At 57.5% G+C, this 19,672-nt stretch overlaps 6 protein-coding genes across 6 annotated transcripts; 3 read left to right on the top strand and 3 right to left on the bottom strand.

Annotated features, from left to right (window-relative positions):
- Window positions 1-1,814: 1,814 nt before the first annotated feature.
- On the top strand, window positions 1,815-2,408 carry B0T26DRAFT_647940 (uncharacterized protein; the record flags this gene model as incomplete). Its single annotated transcript, XM_060437953.1, has 1 exon — window positions 1,815-2,408. A coding segment is annotated over one exon (594 nt), but the record flags the coding sequence as incomplete, so codon positions are not given.
- A 1,831-nt stretch (window positions 2,409-4,239) lies between these two features.
- Window positions 4,240-4,392, bottom strand: B0T26DRAFT_647759 (uncharacterized protein; the record flags this gene model as incomplete). Its single annotated transcript, XM_060437933.1, has 1 exon — window positions 4,240-4,392. The coding sequence occupies one exon, from the start codon at window positions 4,390-4,392 to the stop codon at window positions 4,240-4,242; it is 153 nt and encodes a 50-aa protein (XP_060296863.1).
- Window positions 4,393-7,735: 3,343 nt separating this feature from the next.
- Window positions 7,736-9,375, top strand: B0T26DRAFT_752050 (ribosomal protein S5 domain 2-type protein; the record flags this gene model as incomplete). The annotated part of the gene is made up of 2 exons (XM_060445474.1): window positions 7,736-8,376; window positions 8,439-9,375. The coding sequence occupies 2 exons, from the start codon at window positions 7,736-7,738 to the stop codon at window positions 9,373-9,375; spliced, it is 1,578 nt and encodes a 525-aa protein (XP_060296862.1).
- Window positions 9,376-10,145: 770 nt separating this feature from the next.
- On the bottom strand, window positions 10,146-11,905 carry B0T26DRAFT_619235 (uncharacterized protein; the record flags this gene model as incomplete). Its single annotated transcript, XM_060436040.1, has 3 exons — window positions 10,146-10,625; window positions 10,806-11,198; window positions 11,282-11,905. Coding segments are annotated over 3 exons (1,497 nt in total), but the record flags the coding sequence as incomplete, so codon positions are not given.
- On the top strand, window positions 11,841-13,977 carry B0T26DRAFT_741156 (uncharacterized protein; the record flags this gene model as incomplete). Its single annotated transcript, XM_060443932.1, has 3 exons — window positions 11,841-11,843; window positions 12,813-13,819; window positions 13,905-13,977. The coding sequence occupies 3 exons, from the start codon at window positions 11,841-11,843 to the stop codon at window positions 13,975-13,977; spliced, it is 1,083 nt and encodes a 360-aa protein (XP_060296860.1).
- A 799-nt stretch (window positions 13,978-14,776) lies between these two features.
- On the bottom strand, window positions 14,777-18,902 carry B0T26DRAFT_647963 (CobB/CobQ-like glutamine amidotransferase domain-containing protein; the record flags this gene model as incomplete). Its single annotated transcript, XM_060437958.1, has 2 exons — window positions 14,777-17,118; window positions 17,174-18,902. 2 exons carry the CDS (start codon window positions 18,900-18,902, stop codon window positions 14,777-14,779), a joined length of 4,071 nt encoding a protein of 1,356 aa, XP_060296859.1.
- Window positions 18,903-19,672: the final 770 nt, after the last annotated feature.

Here is a 19,672-nt window from a genome sequence, read left to right as displayed (position 1 = left end):
CCGAGCCACCATGGACCCTTTTCGACCCCTGCTCTCGCCCGGCAAAGGGCGCCGAGACAACAAGTGTTGAAATCTTCACCGCGATCTTGCCCCAAGATTTGAAGCTGCGTGTTGATGCGAACTCCTCTGGCAGCAGCTCCTAGGGTTTGACAATTGGCTGCGAACTTGAGCCTAGTGGTTCAAAAGCTCGGCAGCTGACGACTTCACCGCCGTCGCCACCAACAACGGCCTCAGCCTCGCCCACAACCGTGAACCCGCGCACCTTAGTCCACCCAAGAGGAAAATCTCCGAAAACCCGAGGCGGCAGTCATTGGTATCTTTGGTGCGTGTTTCATCGACTGTGGGCAACCAACTAAATAGATGGAAGCGGGTTGCTATCCAGGTACGCAGCAGGCTGGCCGCGGCAAGATTGCTTCTTCTCGGTTCACGCCCATTCCGTCATGTCTGTGAATCGCTTGCAGGGATCCCCAAAATGCACTGCAACTTTACAGAGCCTTGCCCTGAGGTCGTTTTGGACTTGCTGTGGCGGAGGCAAAAAATCTTGCGTGCATCCCACCTGGGGCTCTTCGATTCTCCGCGTTTGTCTACCTACCTGTGACCTTTCTCAGACCCGTCCTCTCGTCCGCGGACATTGAGAAGATGTTGGTATAAGGATTTCAGCTGGCTACTACCTCGCGTTTCCCATTTCCAGCAGAGTTGATGCAGGAACAAGATAGCTGCTTGACAAATGGAAATTGCTGCCCGTACACCATCCCACCCACCCTAAGGAGGATGGAGAACTTTGCGGACAACGAGAGACGTGGCGGCCGAGCTTTGATAACCCCTGGTCGTTTTGCCTACCTACCGACCAGCGGGCACACAATGGTGCGCGCAGATTCAGGCCAGTGCGTTGCCGTGGGGCTCTGTGGACGAGCAAGACGATTCACGCGGCCATGGAGTTGGCCATTGTTCTTCTTTCTTCTCTCGACGAGTCCCGCACTCAGGTAATGTACTGCCGTATTGTATTTAAGTTTGGGAGAGTCCGCATGTGTCCTGGCTGTTTCCTCTCTGCATCCATCCATATGGGCAGGCGTTGGTGTGTTGAGTGCCGTCCAGATAGTTTCGCTCTTTTGATCTGGGCTGGATATTTGCGTTCTGTTTTCCCGTCTCTCGTTTCGCCCCCTTGGCTACGGCCGGCAGCCCAGCATTCATTATTCGCTCTAATTCATACATTCCTTATCCTCTACTCACCCCTTTTACGCATACAATAAGATACGTCCGAGCCTAGATTTCCACCGCGCCAGCACTCCCCCCCAGCACGCCCCAGCTGCCCCCCTGTCTAATACCGTTGCCGGCTGCTCGAGTCCGGCACAGTCGCCATGCAGAACCGCGAGACAGTTGAAGAGCTTCTGACCGTGCTCCCGCTGGACAAGTCGATCCAAGTCTTGGGAATCCTCAAACCGTTCCTGACGGATAATGGCAAAGCTTGGACCACTATCCTCGAGTCCGAGTTTCCTTCGAGCCGGAGCCGCTCCATGGCTACCCAGCCTCCCTCTGGCAGGTTCTCGTCGGCCTCGACAAACTCGAGCATCCGCAGCAAGATGTCGTCCCAGCGGTCGTCGAGTAGAATGGGCTACTCGGACGACACGAGCTCCATCGAAGAGAGCGTCCACTCCATGTCCATACCCGAGCACGACACAGCTTCCTACCCTACCCCGTTGACGCCAGCCCCCATGTCGCACCAGAAGAGGTCCCTCGGATACCGGGCTGTGGCTGCACCGCACCGAGTCTCCAAGGCGACGCAGAAGCTCAACGGATCCGCCGCACTGTCTCCCATGTCTCCCAAGAAGCCTTTATTCGAGTGCCCCTTTTGCTTGGAACTCAACATGAACTCTTCGACGCTGCGAAAAGCCGACCTCAAGCGCCACTTCAAGTCGTTCCATCACACCGATGCCCAGTGGCTTTGCCCGGTGCGCAGCTGCGGCATGTCATTTGACTGGCAAAAGGCCCTCGACCATCACCTGAAAGACGTACACGGAGACACGCAGCACAGCTCAGAGGAAGCGAAGGTCAAACTCTGCCCCCAGGTTGTCTTTGGCTGTGGCTTCATCAACTGCAAGCTTGTCCTCGAGGCATCCAGCGAGGACGACGCCGACAAGAAGGCCACCGAGTACTTCAACCACGTCATCAACCACTTTGAGGATAATCTCTCGAACCGCGAGTGGTCGCACTCGGCCCGAATCAGGAACCTAATGCGTCAGAAAGCCGTCGAGGGACACTGGAAGGACCGCAAGAAGAGGGTAGCTGGTCCGCAAGACCTGGAATGGCAGTCGCACACATCTACCGTTCTTAGGAAGCTGCTCGAAACCCGCCACTTCTCCGACGTCGAGTCTCTGATTACGTGGGCCGTCCGTCTCGGATCCAAGCCATACTGTGAGCCAAAGGGTCCTCTCGCGAAGCTGCCGCTTGGCCTGCGCCTGCCGCTCAAAGAACATTGCACGTCGACCTCGAGCTCCCACAGGCCAGTCCACCACCTCGATTCACACCTCTATCTGCAAGACGACGCGGCCGGCGTCGGCAGCGGACGAGTCGACGGCTTGCCGGCACCGCCACACGACCATGCGTACTCGGCCCGCGCCGCCTCGTACGGACTCCAGGAGTCCTTCGCCTACCAGCCATATGGCGCCGGGGCATATGGCGAATCCGCAAACGGAGCACTGGTCGCCCAGAACGCCATCTCGGGCAGCGATTCGATGCCGGCGCTTCTTCCCCCACAGTCCGTGGTGTGGGTCGGGGGCGGCGGCAGCCTCAGCGACGAGTACTCGCCGACCTTTTCCATGCAGCCCCAATTCGACTCAGTCGCCGGATACGCTTCCGGCAACGATGGCCTGCTCTCACCTGCGTACCCACACATGTCGGCCGCCGCCGCCCCCGCCGGGTACATGACTTCGCCCCAGCTCTCGGCCGTCGGCTCTAAGGAGCTCGACATGGACGACTACCACAACGACCACGACCTTGACGGCGACTGCTACGAATCCATGTGACCGCGCGACCCCTGACTGACCTTACCTACTACACCTACTACGCCTAATTGTTTGTAATCCTGTTAGGAGATATCGTTTTCTCCTTCAACTTCACTTCACTTCATTTCTCTTCACTTCTCTTGACGCACATCTTTTGGGTTAGCTATTTTTTTTATCTCCCAGTGGGTTCCGGACTTGCCTTTTTTTTTTTCGGGACCCTCCTATCTATCAATACCTATTCTTTTTAGAATCATTTGTATTTAATTCGGCTGGGAAACGGAAGAACAAAAAATCACTTATTTTGGGGGCATTTATTTTTTTTATTCTTTTCGCTTCTGGGCGTCATGAGGAAGACAAAAACAAGGATGGCCGGCCGATCACCACCACCACCAACCACACTCACGGATGGATGCATCATATGAGTCATGACTTGGATGTATTATTCTTTTTTTTTGTATTCTTTTCTCTCTCCTGTCTCTTCTATCCCCCTTGACCTTTTTGGTAGAGGGGTTTATTTGTTTGGCTTTTGGTTTTATTTGGGAGAGGGGTGGGCGATATAACTTGGGAAAGAACAGATTGGGCATACACAAAACGAAACTGTGGAACGAGGGATGGACGGGAACACATTGGACAGACACAGAGAGAGCTCGAGATACCCCCTCCCAAGCGCTGTTGGACTTGTTTTTCTTCCCTGGTTTTCTTTTCTGGCGGATCTATATAAAATGTGCAGACGGTGGGGCATACCTTCCAGTCCTGTTCTTTTTTCTCTTCTGTTGCCGGCCTCGGGCTTGCTTACTTGTTGCTTGCTTGCTTGCTTGCCTCCGGGCTTTTAGGCTCGCAGAAACTTCGATTCTTTGGCTCATAGCACCCTCGACTGATTGCAATGGAGCACTTGTATTACTACTTTTGCAGTTTTTACTGACTGCCGCGTTGTGTGCTTGCTGGGCCTGACATTAGCAATCTGGGATAGGTTTGCCTGGTAAAAATTCGCTTTCGCGTGGCAAACCCTGTCTATTGACCTTCAGCCTATATTGGTTGACCTAGCTAGCCCATACTCCTCGTCACTCGGGCACGACCTGATCTGTATATCAAGACAAGAGAAGAGAGAAAACAAGTGTAATTTCGTTTGAAGCTTTTCGTTATTCGCTTCCCACCCGAGCCGTGAAGTCCAATCTCGCCTTGCCAAATTACGCGTGGTTTACTTGTTGGTGTGCGACTGCCACCCCCCATCCGCGAGTCAGTTGCCTGTCCCATGTCGCGTAGATGTACGGGCAAAGGGGGGGGGGGGGGGGGGGGGGTCGACACTTACAGGGCAGTTGGTGCATGTGCACTTGCCCGCTGGGCAGCCGCACTTGCCCGACGACGCGCAGCCGCAGTCTCCGTCGCCCATGTTGAACGGATGCTTTGGTGAAGGATTTAGGTAAGATGATTCTCGTGCGAGACGAATCCGAGGCGCGTTTTTTGTGTTTCTCTGTCGAGTTTTTGCAGCAGAGTGGTGGCCAGGAAAGATGATGTATGTAGTTGCAACAAGAAACTGGAACAGAAAGGAGAACCACGCCTCACTTATAGATGGGAACAGGAGGTGGCGTCATTAGCAGCCGTGCTAATTTTCCTAAGTAGGTACCTAGGACAAATTTATGGGGCTGGGGGCATCTGCGTGGTAGATTTGCTGTCAGTTTCTAGCGGACAGAACAAAGAAGGGGACTTTTAGGTCGATACCGGAATGCGAAGTGAATGGCGGGGGGGGTGGGATGGGATGGGGAAACCGATGCAATGATGGCAGTGGCGGAGTGACGTCCGAAAGAGACGGGCTAGGCGTCATAAAGAAAGGGTGAAATATGGAGCCGCTGCTGCTATGTTTCCTCTCCCGCAAACCGGTCTAACCCGCCATGACTCTGGTTTAGATATTAGACTTCGAGATGGAATTGCACGCTGGTTGGTGGACGGAGGGCCGCACCATCGGACTACCGTAGCGTCGATCCGGCAAGTAAACAGAAACCCCTACAAGCCAGGGCCATAAGCAGTTGGCGGAGATGCTCGAGAGGCGGCGCTATGGGGTGATAGAAGCCAACAGCGGCGGTTGTTGCGTCCAGCGTGGTCGAGGCAAGTCCCTTTCCAGAGACGACTACACCGCACGCTGGGAGACACTGTTCAGCGTTCGCTGACAATGCCGCCAAGTGGCCGCTGATTTAGTCTATAACTCTCAAGACTGTGCTATATACCTGCGCTAAACCTTTTGACGTCTCTGACAACAAGCTAGGAGTTCTAGAAAAGAGAACGGCGCAGTCAATTCGATGGGAAATCAAGAGTGACTGACTAGGAAGCGGGCCAGCCTCTTGACCGGACAGGACGAAGACGAGACGCCAGAAATGTTTACAGCCCACTTGTTATTTCCAACCACGGCTGCGCCGAAACTGTCATCTGGCCGTTCTCTATGGCGACGCTCCTGGGGCTTGTCGCGGTGATAGCCACTGGAGTTCCTGCTGAAGACACGAGTTTCTTCGACATGACATGCTCGTGGTATTGGTTCCCTCATCCTCCGGATCGATATTGTCGTCTCTATTCTCTTCGGATTTCTCGTCTCTGTCGTCTCCTGATTTGTCCTCTCTTGTTCCATCCTCTTTCGTTCTGTCCTCCATTCTCACGTCCTCTGTCGGCTTATCCCTCTCGGTTCGTTATCTCGGTCCGTTGGCTTTCCACACATCTGCCATCATCATCTCCTCCTATCATGAATCCCCCCCCTCGCCTCTCCAGTTTAGAAATGCCCATTCCGTAGCACGTGCGTCTAGCACCGGGCGCGGATGGCGGAATCCCTGGGGGCTTTCCGAACACATTCCCCATGCCAAGCGGATTGCCAATTGGTATATCCTATCCGGTACAAAACTGGGGTAACGGAAAGATGACTCAGCCCCAGCCCTCCCGACGAGGCCGTAGAAATGATGGATCATTTGTACCGCCCAGTGCCCTTGACGGTAGTCGCTGGTGGTGGTTGTGAAGCTGTGATCTGGACTAAGGGACGTTTCGAGCAAGTCGTGCAGCGTCTGCTAGCGGCTGCCCTCGGGTAAGTCCCGCTGATAAACGGCCTTCAGATGGTCCAGATTCAGCTCAACGACCTTGGCCAGGTATACGAGATTAGGCCAGGTGTTTTCAACGTCAAATGCGGCCGGCCGCCTGGCTACTTTCTAGGTAACGGAGTCGGCGTTCGAGTTCGTCGGGGAGATCTGGTACACTGTGCCCCATTTCCCCGCGTAGTGAAGGTAAAGGTTCAAGTTCATATATTTCCGGAATGCCTCCTCGGAATTCAAGTGAACCTGACAGGATGCGCCGTCCACATTCACGTATAGACCTCGGGGGTAATAGGTGACGTGGTGTTCAAAGTTTGCCATTAGACATAGGTCTCCTGGCTTGAGCGACACAGCCATTGTATCTTGCAGGCCAGGGGGCATGTACGATTAGCGAATTTAGAGGGCATGGCGAAAACGAGGTGAGGGTTGGCCAAGATGAAATGTTAACAGGGAGAGTCCGTCAGAGGCGTGTTTCTTACCTACTAGACCTGCCATGGCGCTTGGCGCGAGTCAGGGGCTGTAGACAGGTAGACAGACAAATAAAGATGGCGATGCAATGGCAATCGATGTGCCTTGCTGCTGGGAGGAATAGAGGCAATAGGGGATACTATATTATTTGCTGTTTTGTTCCTGTTCTGAGAACCCTGCGATTGCATGGTTCAAAGGTCAGAGCAGGTTGCATCTGTCTGCCATGCTCAAGTCTTGGCTGCTCACACCCACAGCTGCACGCTTGAATTGTTCAATTCCAGCAACGGCAACGGCAGCCGACAGTAAAGTCTCCTCGGGGAAGTTGGAGCCGGGAGTTGGGGCCTGCTGGGGGGAGGAGGGCCGGGAGGGCATCCGGAGTGGAGACGCGAGCCACGGCGGCGCTATCGTTCCCGTCCCGGCTTCGACCGGGGCCTTTTTAGTGCAAGGCATGCATGTTAGGTAGGTAAGGTAGCTGCAACGCTGGCAACGTAGTGTACCTCGTACTTGTGCAGCGGATGTTCAAGAAGCTGGTCTCTCTCTCTCTGTGGTGTCTCTGCGCGCGTGTTGGACTCCGCCAGCGGCCAAATGCTCGGCGACATAAAATGCACAACAGCTGCAGCGCCACACGAAGAGTGGAGAGGCAGTCGCATGACAGCCCAAGTGTGTGAATGCTGTCGGGTGCTCCTCAGTCGACTCTCGAGGGCTGCATTAAAGGCTGAACGTGTTACTTGTTAGGTTGGGAAGCTACCAACCTAAGAGACGGGAGGAAGGCAAGTGCTTCAGATCCGAGTCCCATCGCACTGGCAGGTGCTTCCGTCCCCGATTTCACTTGGATGCAATTGGGGCGAACCGTAAGTTATTAAGGCCTTCCAGATCTTGGAGAGCCCCCGACTAACAAACATTCAAGGATTGGAGTGTAGCTCCGCTCAAGCTCATTTCCACCGTGGCATCTTCCCCTTTTCCCGTCCCGCGATCGCAGCCATCTCCATCCATCACAGCCCGAGTGCGGGGTCTCTCCGCTCTCCTCTTGACGTGACGCGGGGCAGCTCTACGAGAACGACCGAATTCCTGCACGATCCTTCTTGCCATTCTTTACATGGTAATATTCTTCTGTTCCCATATACGTACATACACATATACCTTGAACTGCAATAGTCAAGCTTCCAGTACAAATAAACTACCAAAATATTTGCGGTTGGGATGGCCGGTTCCGTGCCCATCGCCCGTTCGCTCAAGGACATCTACACCGAGGATGCGCTGAACGCGCAGGCACAACGATGGAGCAAGCTCCTCGCCAAGTTTGAGACGACTTATGGCCACGCCCCCGAGTTTGTGTCGCGGTCGCCCGGCCGTGTGAACATTATCGGCGAGCACATTGACTACTCGCTGTACTCGGTCCTGCCCATGGCCATCACGGCCGATGCCCTGCTCGCCGTCTCTGTCTCGCCGGTCAAGACGACGTCAGCCCAGGCGGACTCGTACAAGATCCAGATCGCCAACGTCCAGGAGGCTAAGTTCCCAACGCGCGAGTTCGATGTTCCTTACGATGCAGTCGACATCGATGCCACCGTGCACGAGTGGACCAACTACTTCAAGTCGGGCCTGCGCGGCGCTCTCGAGCTGCTGCGCAAGAAGCACGGTCATGACTTCCGCCCCAAGAGCATGCAGATCCTGATGGACGGCACTGTACCCGCCGGCGGCGGCCTGAGTTCGAGCGCCGCCTTTGTCAGCGCGAGTGCCCTGGCAGTCATGGCAGCCAACGGCGAGCGCGAGGTCGACAAGACAGCCCTGACCGAGCTGGCCATCGTCAGTGAGCGAGCCGTCGGCGTAAACTCGGGAGGGTAAGAGAAGAACAGCCGCCTTTGACTTACCGCATCGAGGACAGCTAACACTTGCATTCCAGAATGGACCAGTCGGCCTCGGTCTTTTCGGAGCGCGGCTCGGCCCTCTTCGTCTCGTTCACCCCCTCACTCAAAGCGCGGCCCGTCTACTTCCCCGAGACCAGCCCGGAGCTCACCTTCCTAATCGCCCAGTCCTTCGTCACCGCGGACAAGTTTGTCACGGGACCCATCCACTACAACCTCCGCGTCGTTGAGTGCAGCCTCGCGGCCGCTTACCTAAACGCCGTCCTCAACCCGCCAGGGGCCCGCCTCCCCGCCGATGCGGCGCCCCTCGGCGTCAGCTTGTACGGCTTCCACGAGACGTATGTCGCCCTGGCGGAGCACAACAACCCAAACTCCGCCAGGCGGTCGATTCCTGCGCAGCTCGAGGAGCTCATCGCGCTTACCACGTCGACGCTGACCAAGGAGGGCTACACGCGCGAGGAGATCGCCGCCGTGCTGGAAATCACGGTTGGCGAGCTAGACCAGCAGTTCACCTCGCGCTTCCCCGTGCGCGCAGAGCGCTTCAAGCTGCGCCAAAGGGCCCTGCACGTCTTTGGCGAGGCCCTCCGTGTGATCAAGTTTATGGAATTGCTCGAGGATCCCGCCTATCTCGCCCAGGGCAGCCGCGGCAGCGACACCAGTATCTACAATGCGCAGCTTGGCGCATTGCTCAACGAGACGCAGGATTCCTGCCGCCAAGCCTACGAATGTAGCTGTGAAGAGATTGATGCCATCTGCACCATTGCGCGAGCCGCAGGCAGCTACGGCAGCCGGCTGACGGGCGCTGGCTGGGGCGGGTGCAGCGTGCACCTCGTCCCCGCGGACAAGGTGGCGGCTGTGCGCAAGGCGTTGCAGGACGAGTACTATAGCAAGCTGGACTTGACCGAGGACCAGAAGGAGGCAGCCGTCGTGGTGAGCCGGCCAGGGAGCGGCAGCGCCTTGTACCTGGTTGAGTGATACGCTGCAGTGTGAAAGTGGACCTCATAAAGTCGGACTGTCCGTTTGTGTGCAAAGAAGCTTGCCTCCCCTGACATGAGCGGCGGAATGTTTTTGTACATGTACGTACTAGAGTATTGGATTACCTATGCAGACCCATGTTACTAAAATTTTTTTTTTTTGGAAAAAGTTCTTGGCCTATGACAGACACTCGACTCAACCTCACTTGTTTCCATTCAGCACTGTCTGGGGCCTAGAGTTCTCGAAACATATAGTTGGCAATACCCTAGCTACCTTAGCTAGCCGAGCTACGGATGATGCTAAACCTAGCTTGGTGACAAAAAAAGAAGGGAAAAGACTACAAGCTTTTATACATACAGAGGTTATCTATCGCTAGGCCGGAAAAAAGGGGTGGCGTGTTGTGCTTTCCATCCCACCACTGTCCACTGTCTGAAATACCTATCTAGGTACAGAACAGTTCAGCATTATCCCCCCCGCGGGTTTCTCTAAACTATTTATCTAGCTAGGTAGGTCATACATTAGGTGGCTAGGGATGTAGTGCAGTTTGCAGGCGGCCAGCTAGGTAGGGAAGTAGGCAGGAGGTAGGGAAGTAGGCAGGTGGTAGGGAAGTAGGCAGGTGGTAGGTACCTTTGTAAGTGCATAGGTCGGCCTAGGGGCACGGCACGGGGTGAGTTTGGTTGGGTCAGCGACTGATATCTACAGCTAGGTAGGTAGGTAGGTAGGTGGGTAGGTATTCAAGCCCCACCGGCACCAGAAGCAGCACGAGTCTTCTTCTCGACGTTGCGGACCTTGCGGTTTAGCTTGACCTGCACGCGGCGGTACTTGACGTACAGCGCGAACGCGTCGCGCAGCACCACGAATAGACACCCGCCCACCAGGCTGCGGCCCCACGGCTGTTGCAGCAGGCCCGTTGGGGACGTCAGCAGCGGGCTGCCCCGCCGCAGGAAGATTGACGACGACGACGGAGGCGGAGCGGGCCGCGTCACCCACGCCCGCGGCACCGCCAGGCTCAGCAGCTCGCCCATGCCGTACGAGAAGGCGGGGAAGAGGAGCGACGTCATGATGCTGTTGAGGATGGTGGTCAGCGTGCCGTTGACGCGGTTCTCGTCGGCGGCGGCGCCGCCGTTTTGGTTCCGGCCTTGGTTTTGGTTCTGATTCGGGGCCGGCTCCGGCGGCGGCGGCGGCGGCGGCGGCGGCGCGGCAGCTCGGTCTGGAAGCGGCGGCGGGTTCTGTTGGTGTGCGGGCTCTGGCTCGGGTTCGAGTGCCTGCGCCGGCGGCGGTGGTGCAGCATCCTCGTGAGGCGGCGGTATTGGTTGATGGTCGTCTGGTTGCTCGTCCCAGGCGCCAGCTGCTGCGTGGTCTGCAGGGTCGTCACGGACATGTACTGCCATCTCGATAAAATCCTCGTCGGCAAGCTCCTCCTCGTCGACCGCGCCATCGTCCCCCTCGTCGTTTTCGTCGCCGTCTCCACCCCGTATCTGGAGCTCGACCTCCATCGGACCGTCCCCGAACATTCGCAAGACAAGCTGGCCCAGGTTGACGACCGAGTTCCACAGCCCTGGCTCCTCGTCCTCGGCCGCTTCGCCGACGGGCGCCGGAGCGACCGCCGCAGCTTCGGCCGCCTCGTTCTCCAGCGCTGCCGGCGGCTCCTCGACGGGTGGCCGCCCGCGAAGAGCGCGATTAAGGCGCATCTCGAGAGGTCCTAGGAAGTCGTAGTAGAAGAAGTTGTAGCTGAGATGCACATAGGGCATGAGCGCCACGGTCCACTCGGGAGAAGGCGGCCATGTCAGAACCTCGTCTCGCGCTACTAGGGTCAGCGCGTACTGATCAAAGACGAGCAGTGGTTGTTAGCTAGACCATTGATAGGTTGCCGCTGAAAGGGCGGACGGGGAAAGGGCGTGCCTACAAAGAAAGAGGCGGGCACGAAGAAGATGTGCCCCAAAGACGGGATTGCGCGGGTGACGACCAGAGTTGGCCCGATGGCGGCCAGGGTCAAGATCTTGGGCAATAGCGACATGTACTTGCGGGGCCCGCCCATGAGGGTCAGGCCGCCCACGCCGCCGGCCATCCACCGCTCGATGGCCTCGGGGCCGGCAAAGGTCTGCGCCGCGCTCCACCCGTACCAGGCGGACCCGGCGATGCTCCCGCAGCCGAATATGGTGACCAGCACGAGGGGCGACAGGCCGCTGTAGCGGCGGTAGAGGTTGTCGCGGAGGGCGAGGAAGGCGTCGTAGGGCTCGTCGACGTAGATGGGCTCCTTGCAGGCGGGGCACCGCATGGCTCCCTTGGACCGCCCCGAGCGCTTCTGCTGCTCCGTCTCGGCGATGAAGCGCAGCATGCACTCCTCGTGGGCCTCGAGGCTGCACGGGCACGGGTTCACAAACGTCGCGCCGGGGTTGTCGGCGTCGGTCTGCAGGCAGATGTAGCAGACATGCTGGTCCGCGGTGGCGATGGGCGCCGGGACGATGGTGTAGCTGGCGCGGGTGCTGTTGCTGGTGCTGGTGCTGGCACTCGCGCCGCCTGGGGGAGTTGCCATGTTGTGGGAGGGCGATGGGAGGATCTCGATGGCGACGGCAGGCTAGAGACGATACGAGCGGTCGGGGTTAATGGTTTATCTATCTCCGGGCTTCTGCGCCTTGCAGCCAACGACTTCAGTCCATTAGACAAATAGAAGTTTGATCGGGCCAAGTTGCTGCGCTGATCCGCCGACTTGGTGTTGGCGGCGCTGCTATGATTAAGACAAGGTGCTGTACGTGGCTCGTGGCTCGCAAGTACGCACTCACTTTCAGGCTCCGAAACGGCGGCAACAAGCCCGTTGCTGTTTGGCTGTTGGAGCTTCAGCAGCTCCCGTCAGCACTGTGCTTTGTTGAAATGAGCACGGACCATGGGTGCTAGCTAACGGCCGTACAGATAAATCGGCTTAGTGCTTTCCGTGTCTGCCAATTCCCCACCAAAAACTGCTCTAGCAGTGATTTATTGTCCAGGCGGAAAACTTACAGTGAATCTTACGGAATACGTGGTGAAATCATACGTGCGGAAGTACAGTTCTAGCGAACAGTAAACACTCACACTGTAAACACTCACACTGTGGAGATCTAAAATCCCTGCCTACAACCCTTGCCTTACCATACGTAAGGTGCCCCTCCACGGGAATTGGGTAGAGACGAGCCCCGGCGCCATCCGTCTCGACCTCCGTCTCCATTCGATTCCACATGCACCTTAGACTTCCCAAGCAAATACCTGCCCAGAACGAAGCCGGAGAACCGAAACATTGCTACCGCTTCCTCACTCCTTCTAGACCGAAGCAACAGCCATGGTACGTTTGACCGACCACACCCAAGGCGCCAGCAGCTATCCGTTGGCATCTTGGTGTCGTCCTGCCTCTACCCGCCCCGACCTGAACTGAACTGACATGTCGGACCGACAACCCACCACAGGCCACCACATCCAAGCAGCGCCTCGCGCTGGCCATCTGCGACTTCCTCACAACGTCGCTAACGGACGGCACGCTGCAGGCCGAGGACCAGGACTCGGTCGACATCGCCGTCAACTGCATCGGCGAGGTCTTTGGCGTCGACCCAAGCGACAAGGCCGCCGTGTCGCAGGCCGTCGGCTCGCAGAGCCTGCTGCAGATCTACTCCGTCTATGAGAAGCTCAAGAGCGCCACGCCCAAGCCCGCCGCTACTGCCGCTGCCACAGCCAGCACCCCGTCGTCATCTTCAGCAGCAACAGCGCCCAGCGACGAGCAAAAGAAGCAGGCCGAGGCGCTCAAGTCCAAGGGCAACGCGGCCATGGCGCAAAAGGACTACGCATCGGCCATCGACCTGTACACGCAGGCCCTGGCGCTGCACCCGGGCAACGCCGTGTTCCTGTCGAACCGCGCGGCGGCCCACAGCGTAGCTCGCGACCACGAGTCGGCCAAGGCCGACGCCGAGGCCGCCGTCGCCGTCGACCCCAAGTACACCAAGGCGTGGAGCCGGCTGGGGCTCGCGCGCTTCGCGCTCGGCGACGCCAAGGGCTCCATGGACGCGTACAAGAAGGGCATCGAGTTCGAGGGCAGCGGCGGCAGCGAGGCCATGAAGAAGGGCTACGAGACGGCAAAGCGCCGCGTCGACGAGCTGGCCGCCGACGAGGCCGACACGACGCGCGACGTCGGCGGTGCGCCCGGCGGCGGTGGTCCGAGTCTGGGTGATTTGGCTGGCATGTTTGGCGGCGGCGGAAGGGGAGCGGGTGGCGGTGGCGGCGGCGGCGGCATGCCCGACTTTGCGTCCATCATGAACAACCCCATGTTTGCGTCCATGGCGCAGAACCTCATGAGTAACCCCGACACCATGGCCAACCTCATGAGCAACCCGCGCCTGCGCGAGATGGCCAACCAGTTTGGCAGCGGCGGCGGCCTGCCCGACATCAGCTCGTTGATGTCGGACCCCAACATTGCCGACATGTGAGTTGCCGCTCGTGTCCCTCATTTCCTGTTCCCTTTCTTGTTGGCTAACGAGAAAAATCTCTACTGACACACATTCCTCCAGGGCTCGTTCCATGATGGGTGGTGCCGGAAGAGGTGCTCCGGGCGATGGTCCCGACGGCGGCGCTGGGAGGTGAAAAATACATGCATAAAACTACGCTGTCATTTTATTATCCATAACACATTTTTGTCCCTGGTTCTTTTTCTACTCCTAGTGTACTTTTGGTATAGCAACGGTGGCGGCAGTGGTAGCGGCGGCTTCAGAGGCAGAAAGGAGTGCACGCCTAAAAGAATCATTGTTAAAGTCTAGTTAAGGTATTTAGTCAGATTAGCGTAGCTACCTTACCTACCTAAGTTACCTGACTTGTGCAAGCAAGCTTGGGGTATTCTTCTGGATTCTTTTGGTGCTGGGTATGTGTGTGTGTGTGGGGGGGGGGGGGGGGGGGGGAATGTCTTGCACAGCGCATTTGTTCTGGCACACGATATGAAGCCTAGATCACCTCGTCGTACTTAGGATCATGGGCAGTATCTTATTGGATTACTGGAGCTAGGCTGATCTGGCAGTCCGTCATTGCTGGTAGATAACAAAACAAAACCATTCAGGAGGTGTCGTAGGCTGCGGTCACACTCCCAGACAAAACAAATAGCAGTTGCTTTGTACTCTGTGCAACTGTGGCGATATTTGCTGGTGCGTATCCATCACAGGAGGCAACACTTGGCAGGCCCTGCTCACAGCTAAGATCATCAGCAAATATATGTACCAGGACAGATTCTACACCAGAGCAAAGATTTCATTTCTTTAAGAAGAGAAATAGAGAAGAAAACACAAATGAACCGACCGAGCCCATGCACTGTACCAATCCAACACTTGCCGTTAAATTTTTCGTCTACATTTAAAGTCCTGTCCTGTCTAGATCCATCTTTGTATCTTTTTATCTAGCCCACCCATCTGCGCGCGCTGCGGAACATGCGCAGCCACGGGTTGAAGTCGCCCCATTGCTCGACCTGGCCGGGCGGCACGTAGCTGCCGACGTCGGCCAGGATGGTGCGCTCGGGGTGGGGCATCATGGCGAGGACGCGGCCGTCTCTGCTGGCGACGCCGGCGACGCCGGCGGGGCTGCCGTTGGGGTTGCAGGGGTACTTCTCCGTGACGTTGAGCAGGTTGTCGACGTAGCGGAGGGGGATGGAGCCGGCGTCGGTGAGGGCCTGGAACGAGGCCGGCGAGTCGAACTCGGCGCGGCCCTCGCCGTGCGACACGGTGATGGGAAGGGTGGAGCCGCTCATGCCGTTGAAGAAGACGGACGGCCGGCTTGGGTTGTCCTCGATCCTGACCATGGTGAAGCGCGCCTCAAACTGCGACGACGTGTTGTCCACAAAGGTCGGGAAGTCCTCGGCCCCTGGGATCAGCTCCTTGAGCCGCGAGAGCATCTGGCAGCCGTTGCACACGCCCAGGCTGAACGTATCTTTGCGCTGGAAGAAGTCTGCCAGCTCGCGCCGCGCCTTATCGTGCAGCAGGATCGACTTTGCCCAGCCTTGGCCGGCCCCGAGCACGTCGCCGTACGAGAAGCCGCCGCACGCCGCCAAGCCCACGAAATCCGCCAGCGACCGGCCCGAGATGATGTCGGTCATGTGGATGTCAACCGCATCAAAGCCGGCGGCACGGAAGGCGAACGCCATCTCGGCATGCCCGTTGACTCCCTGTTCTCGGAGAATCGCAACGCGAGGTGCTTTACCAAAGAGCCCTGTGATGGCCGCCGTCAGGGGGATGATATTCTCGGCGGGATCGAAGGTGAGGTTGTAAGAGAGTCCAGGGTCCCCCGAGTCCTTTATGGCGGCAAACTCGGACTCTGCACACGACGGGTTATCTCTCAGCTTCTGCATCTCGAACGACGTCTTGGTCCACCACTGCTGCATCTCGCTTCTATCCAGGCTAACGAACGGAATTCCCTCGCCATGGCGGATTATCAGCGTCTGCCTCGATGTCGGCTGCACCACGCCGAACTTCCTGATCAAGCCAGCTGGCGGGCCGCAAGTGGCAAAGCATCTCTTAAAGTTAATCTCGTCCGACTTCCGGACTTGGAACACAGCACCCAGCTCTTCGTTGAAGAGAGCATCAACCAGGTCTGCAAATCTCCCAGACTTTGAGATGCCATCCATCATCACATCCACGCCACACCGGCCGGCAAACATCATTTCGGCGATGGTGGTGATCAGACCACCGTCTGACCTGTCGTGGTAGGCGAGGACAATGCCGCTCTCGTGCAGCTGAGCCAGCGCATCGAAGTAGTCTTTCAACATCTCCACGTCCCGAACATCGGGAGCCTCATGGCCGATGGCACCCAGAGACTGCGCAAATGCAGAGCCTCCCAGCGCCTTCTGCCCGTTTGCTAAGTCGACGAATAGCAAGATGGTCTCTCCGACTTCCTCAACACGCCGGAGCTGCGGTGTCCACGTTCTCCTGATATCTTCCACCAGTGAGAAAGCCGAGATGACTACAGATACCGGCGCGGTGACGCTCTTCTTATCTTCGCCCTCCTTCCACGATGCCTTCATCGAAGTTGAATCCTTCCCGACGGGAATGCTGATGCCAAGTTCGGGGCACATTTCCATGCCAATGGCCTCAACAGCCTCGTAGAGGGCCGCTCCCTCGCCTGGGTGGTTTACCGCCGCCATCCAGTTGGCAGAGAGCTTGACGCGTTGCAGATCTCCGCGCTGCGAGCCGCCCATGATATCGGCGGCTCCAAGATTCAGTAGACTCTCGGCAACCGCCATCCTTGCTGAGGCCGCCGGAGAGATGAGGGCGAGAGTGGGCTTCTCGCCCATGGCCATTGCTTCGCCAGTCTTGACGCCATTCAAGCTGAACGACGATGCCGTCACAGCCACATCGGCAACCGGTGTCTGCCATGGCCCAACCATTTGGTCGCGCACGGTGAGGCCGCCAACAGTCCGGTCGCCGATCGTGATCAGGAAAGACTTGGATCCAACGGCCGGCATCCAGAATAGCCGCTGCACCGCCTGCCTGAAAATCTCTGGCTCACTCGTCGCAGTACTGAAAGCCTCCGTGAGGCTGGCAACAGGATCGAAGACGGGCCAGCTCGGCGTCTTCGAGCTAACGATGCGCTCCAGTTTTCGCCCCTTGGGGAAGAGAACATCCATGGGTACGTCGATGGGGCGAGGATACTCGTTTGATCCTCTGTCAGAGAGAATGAGCTTCGAGATTCCGTCGGCCTCTTTAGAGAGGACCGTTCCGACATCCGAGAAGCCGCAGCGCTCCCTCCCTATAATTTCCATTAGCCACCGTAGTTGCCGAGTGGGTTTCGAATTCAAACTTACGGCAGATGCTAACAAAACGTTCCATGCTGTCGCCATTGACGAGGACAACATAACGCTCCTGCGCCTCGTTACACCAAATCTGGAGAGGGCTCATGCCTTTATCGACGCTCTCGACTTGCCGAAGCTCGAACCTGCCACCGAAGCCGGCATCTTGGACGAGCTCTGGCAGCGCGTTTGAAAGACCACCCGCTCCGACGTCGTGGATCTTTGCAATTGGGTTCTGGGCGCCCAAGGCCACGCAGGTGTTGATGACCATCTGCGCCCGCCGCTCCATCTCGGGGTTGCCACGCTGGACGCTGTCGAAATCCAGATCGGCGTTTCCTTCTCCGGACGCGTTGCTCGATGCCGCGCCGCCGCCCAAGCCAATCAACATGGCCGGCCCTCCGAGAACAATAACGTGAGCGCCTTCTTGGACGTCGGGCTTACGCTTGAGGGCGTGCTTCTCTCTGACAGTGCCAACACCTCCAGCAATCATGATGGGCTTGTGATAGCCGCGGAACTCGCCTACCGCCTTCTTATCGTCGGCTGTAAGAAGCGTCCGGAAAACACCTGCGAGGCAGGGGCGTCCAAACTCGTTGTTGAATCGCGCGCTGCCAATGGGTGCCTCCAGCATGATGTCGAGACTGCTCGCGTAGTGTGCAGGGCGGCCGGCGTCGATTTCCCAGGGGGCACGGTGATCGGGAATCAGCAGATCCGAAACCCAGAACCCACAGAGCCCGGCTTTGGGCATGGAGCCTCTCCCAACAGCACCCTCGTCGCGGATCTCTCCGCCAGATCCCGTAGCCGCGCCGGGGAAGGGCGCGATGGCCGTCGGGTGGTTGTGGGTCTCGACCTTGGCCAAGACATGGATGAGCTCCTTGTTCAACTTCCAGGAGCCCGTCGAGTAGTCGGGCGCCCAGAAATTGGCAGTCCCGCCTTGCATAACAGCGGCGTTGTCGCTGTAGGCAGACACGGTATACTCGGGCGTCGTCTTGTGCGTGTTACGGATCATCTCGAACAGGCTCTTGCCCTTGGAGATGCCGTCAATGGTCCAGTTTGCGTTGAATTGCTTGTGGCGGCAGTGCTCCGAGTTGACCTGGGCGAACATGAACAGCTCGATGTCGTTGGGGGGCCGTCCCAGCTGGGTGAACTTCTCAACCAGATACTCGATTTCGGACTGGTCGAGAGCCAGGCCGCGCTTCTTGTTGTACTCGCTCAACACGTGCAGCGGATCCTGCTTGTGGGCGAAGATGTTGACGACCTCGAGGGACTGAGGCTGGCCCTCGGCAAACATGGCGTTGAGATCCGGGACGTCGTGGGTGAGGTTCTCGGTCATGCGATCGTATAGGACATCCCGGAATGGGATGCTCTCGTCATTGTAGGCCTCCTCAAACTCGATGGTGAGGACGCGGCCGCGCTCAATGCGGTGGATCTGGGGCTCGAAGCCGCAGACATGGGCGATGCTCGTGGCCTTTGAGCTCCAGGGGGACAGGTAGCGCGGCGTGAAGCACAATTTCCGTGCGGAGCCGATATGCTCGACGCCATGTGATGCGGGTTGGGCGGGCAACGGGAGCAATTGGGCGAGCTTTTCTTGGGCTTCAGTCGCGTCGCCCTGGATGTGGGCGTAGTAGGTCCAGATGCCGGCGAGGGAGGCAACCTTGACGGGCGCCTTCTTGTTAATCTGCTCCTTCAGCTTCTCGGCCTCCGAAGCAGTAAAGCAGGACTCGCCTGCGAGCGTGAGGTAAGCCATATTGCAGATCTCTGGGAGCGCGCAACGGTCGCTCGCGGGAAGCGCTTGTGGCTTTCTGAGGACCGGTCTGTCTTCGACGTCAGCCAGGCACGGCGACAGGCCTACGCTGAAGGCGGGGTGGTGGGCGCTCGATTTTTTTGATGGTGGGGTTTGCATGAAGGTCCGCTTTGGCGGATCTAGTGGCTGCGCTTAATTGGCCTCGGGTCGCTATCGTAGATCCAACCCTGGCCCGCTCGCTTATCGCATGGCGGGGCCGTTTGCTAGGTTGTGGGGCTGTGAGGATCCAGAGCTTGATCCATCACCCTCTTCAACTCTCGGCTGTGTCTTTCACCATCTATGCAGCAATATACAGCCCCTTGGCCTTCAATCCGGGCACTCATGTGACGACATCCTGTTTTCGATAAAAGGCCTCGCCAACGGTATCGAATCTCAGACCTGCAAATCTATAGAGAAGTAGCCCACATCAGAACCTTAAATAAGGGGTGATAATAAAAGTAGATCCGAGCTCCGAAGTCGGTTGACCGAGAAATCACTCAACGGCTGGCTGCCGTGCCACTGCCGATGGGTGGCCCACTCCGCTGTCGTAGGTCCAGCAACTGTGACCATTTTAAGGTTTGAAACAACTTAAAACCAGGCAGAAAAACAATAATGAAGGTTATTACACACCGTGTGAAATCTAGTTGGAACAGATAAAATTAGAAATAAATATCAATTTATCCGTCAATCGTCACCTCAGAGGAGCGCGCAGAAGGAAAAAACAAAAAACAATC

This window comes from Lasiosphaeria miniovina, assembly GCF_030549165.1.
Source record: "Lasiosphaeria miniovina strain SMH2392-1A chromosome Unknown B0T26scaffold_4, whole genome shotgun sequence".
NCBI lineage: Eukaryota > Fungi > Ascomycota > Sordariomycetes > Sordariales > Lasiosphaeriaceae > Lasiosphaeria > Lasiosphaeria miniovina.
The sequence above is the reverse complement of the archived record's forward strand: the minus strand, read 5'-3'. Positions and strand labels throughout refer to the sequence as shown.